The sequence below is a fragment of the Octopus bimaculoides genome, chromosome 11 (assembly GCF_001194135.2).
Source record: "Octopus bimaculoides isolate UCB-OBI-ISO-001 chromosome 11, ASM119413v2, whole genome shotgun sequence".
Lineage (NCBI taxonomy): Eukaryota > Metazoa > Mollusca > Cephalopoda > Octopoda > Octopodidae > Octopus > Octopus bimaculoides.
The window spans coordinates 22,273,898-22,276,513 of NC_068991.1; the positions used below are offsets into that span (position 1 = coordinate 22,273,898).

General features: G+C 33.6%; 1 protein-coding gene across 2 annotated transcripts in view; it reads right to left on the minus strand.

Moving 5' to 3' along the window:
• The window catches only part of LOC106879402 (zinc finger protein 341), a 20,453-nt gene that overhangs the window by 9,656 nt on the left and 8,181 nt on the right, over nt 1–2,616 (minus strand). For both annotated transcript variants that reach the window (XM_014928946.2, XM_014928945.2), the window contains 2 exons: nt 2,121–2,284; nt 592–619 (listed from right to left, as the gene is read on the minus strand). In XM_014928946.2, the coding sequence (XP_014784432.1) occupies nt 592–619; nt 2,121–2,284 (192 nt within the window). The remainder of the gene's footprint in view (nt 1–591; nt 620–2,120; nt 2,285–2,616) is intronic.

Below are 2,616 nucleotides of genomic sequence, written 5' to 3' on the forward strand. Positions count from 1 at the left end.
TTCCCCACAAACTTCTGGTTTAGTGTTTGTGTTAAAATGGACATGTAGGCAGAGGTGTGGATGTATGGTTAAGAAACTTGCTTCCCAACCATGTGGTCTTAGGTTTAGTCCCACAGTGTGGCACCTTGAGCAAGTGTCTTCTACTATAGTCCTTGGCCAACCAAAATCCTGTAAGTGGATTGGTAGAAAGAGACTGAAAGAAGTCTGTCATGTATGTGTGTGTGTATGTATGTATGTATGTATGTATGTATGTATGTATGTGTCTGTGTTATGCTTGTCCCTCACCAGTACTTGTCAATAGGTGTTGGTTTGCTTACATCCCTCTAACTTAACAGTTCAGCAAAAGAGACTATTAGAATAAGTACCAAAATAAGTAGTAAGGGCGATTTATTCGACTAAACCCTTTAAGGTGATCCGCCAACATAGCTACAGTCCAATAACTGAAACAGGTCAAAGATAAAAGACAAAGGATAGTATATCTTCACAATAATAAAAAAAATCAAACTATTGTAGAAAATGTGTAAGGAAAAAAGGTAAGAGATCAAAGTGTGAGTTATATATCAGATTTGCAGGTTAAATATTGGCACTTACAGTTGTTTTAATAGCTTCAAGCCAACTCCTAGAACGAGAGAGAAAAAATGAGGAATTCAGAATAAATAAATAACTAATAAAAAATAATTGATAATTAAAATGATCAAATGTATCTTCATAGGTTCAGGCATGAGAGTATGGTTAAGAAGTTCGTTTTGCAATCATATGATATTAGGTTGACTTCTACTGTGCAGTACCTTGGGTATATATCTTCTACTATAGCCTCAGGTTGACCAGTGCCTTGTGAGTGAATTTGGGAAACAGACACTCTGTGGAAGCCTGTCATGTAAATATATACACACATACATACATATATACATACACACACACACATACATATATATATATATATATATATATATATATATATATACATGATAGCGTCTCATAAAGCGAGATTTATATACATCTTAAATTTGCAGAAGAATTTGTGGTGAGGGTGGTTTAGCTTAATGGTTCAGAGCAGCGCAACGCGTAATCACGGAGGTATGAGTTCGAGTCTCATATCCTGCCACCAACACTTTTTTCTGCAAAATAGGGGTAGCTTATCCTGTTCAGGCTATATTATTAGCTTTGAGAATTTAAAATCACTTCTTTAACTTTCTAAGACATCTCAATGCTTCTAAAGCAAACTTTGTTTGTTTGAACAATTATGAACTTTTCATTTAATTTCATTTTTTTAAATATGTATTTTTGATAAGGTTCGTTTTTTCAAGAACCGAAACATGTTAAAAATATCTCTGACAAAATTATAAATGATACATTGGCATTTTCAAACTTCTTTTATATATATATATATATATATATATATATATATATATATATATATATATATATGCGAGTAAAAATAAATACAAAAAAGGTGGTTTTTTTGTATGATTGTGTATAGAGGAATATAGAGTGTGTGTGCATGTATGTATGTGCATCTACGTGTGTCCGTATGTGAGTATTTATCCCTCTTCCACCACTTGATAACCAGTTTGTTGATGTTTTTGCAACCTAGCTCAGCAAAATGACCAATACAAAAAGTCCCAAACTTATGATACAAGTAAAGGGGTCAATTCATTAGACTGAAACCCTTCAAATCAGTACCTCAGTCTACAGTCCAATGTCCAACACAAGTAAAAAGTAAAGAAAAACCTGACCATCTTGGAATGTTCATGGCAGTACACTGGAGAGAAGATATATCAGACATCTGCAACATATCATAACCCTGACACTATCACATGCGATACACAGGAGATATTTTCCTGATGCCCTTGCATCAGATATGACACACATTCCCAATGTTTTTTTACAACCACCAAACTTATAACTCAGAATGTATGAAACAGGGGTAAACTAAAAATCTGAAAACAAGCACTGACATTTAGAATAAACTTGTGAAAATGTTTTGGATAGAGAAAGGGTTAAGTCTGAAATGAAAAAATAAGATTAAAGCTAGAATGCTTTTAATTATAGGACTGCTCAATTTATGGCATCCATAAATAAGAAAGCTACCCATCTCCTACCTTATCCATTCTACTTACCCTAAGTTGTCTGCATCTATGAACAAGAACCATTCAATCTTGCTGCTTCTACAAGGTTTGTCTGGTACAGCCATTAAAAGCTTATCTTGTCCATAAGGTGGCAGTTTAGGTTTACCAGGAACATACTTGGTTGCTTCACCAATGGCAAGGAATGACATTATTTGCTGGGAAATAAAAAGGAAAGAACTAATTTCTTTGTTTGGCACTAGATCAATAAAGGCATTAAAACTTTCTACCAGAACCTTAAGTCAACCAGTGCCTTGTGAGTGAATTTGGCTGACAGAAACTGTAGGGAATCCCCTCACACACACACACACACACACACACACACACACACATGTATGTATGTATGTATGTATGTATGTATGTATGTATGTATGTATGTATGTATGTACGTATGTATGTATGTATGCATGTATGTATGTATATATGTATCTATGTTTGCATGTATATACATACATATATATATATATATATATATATATATATATATATA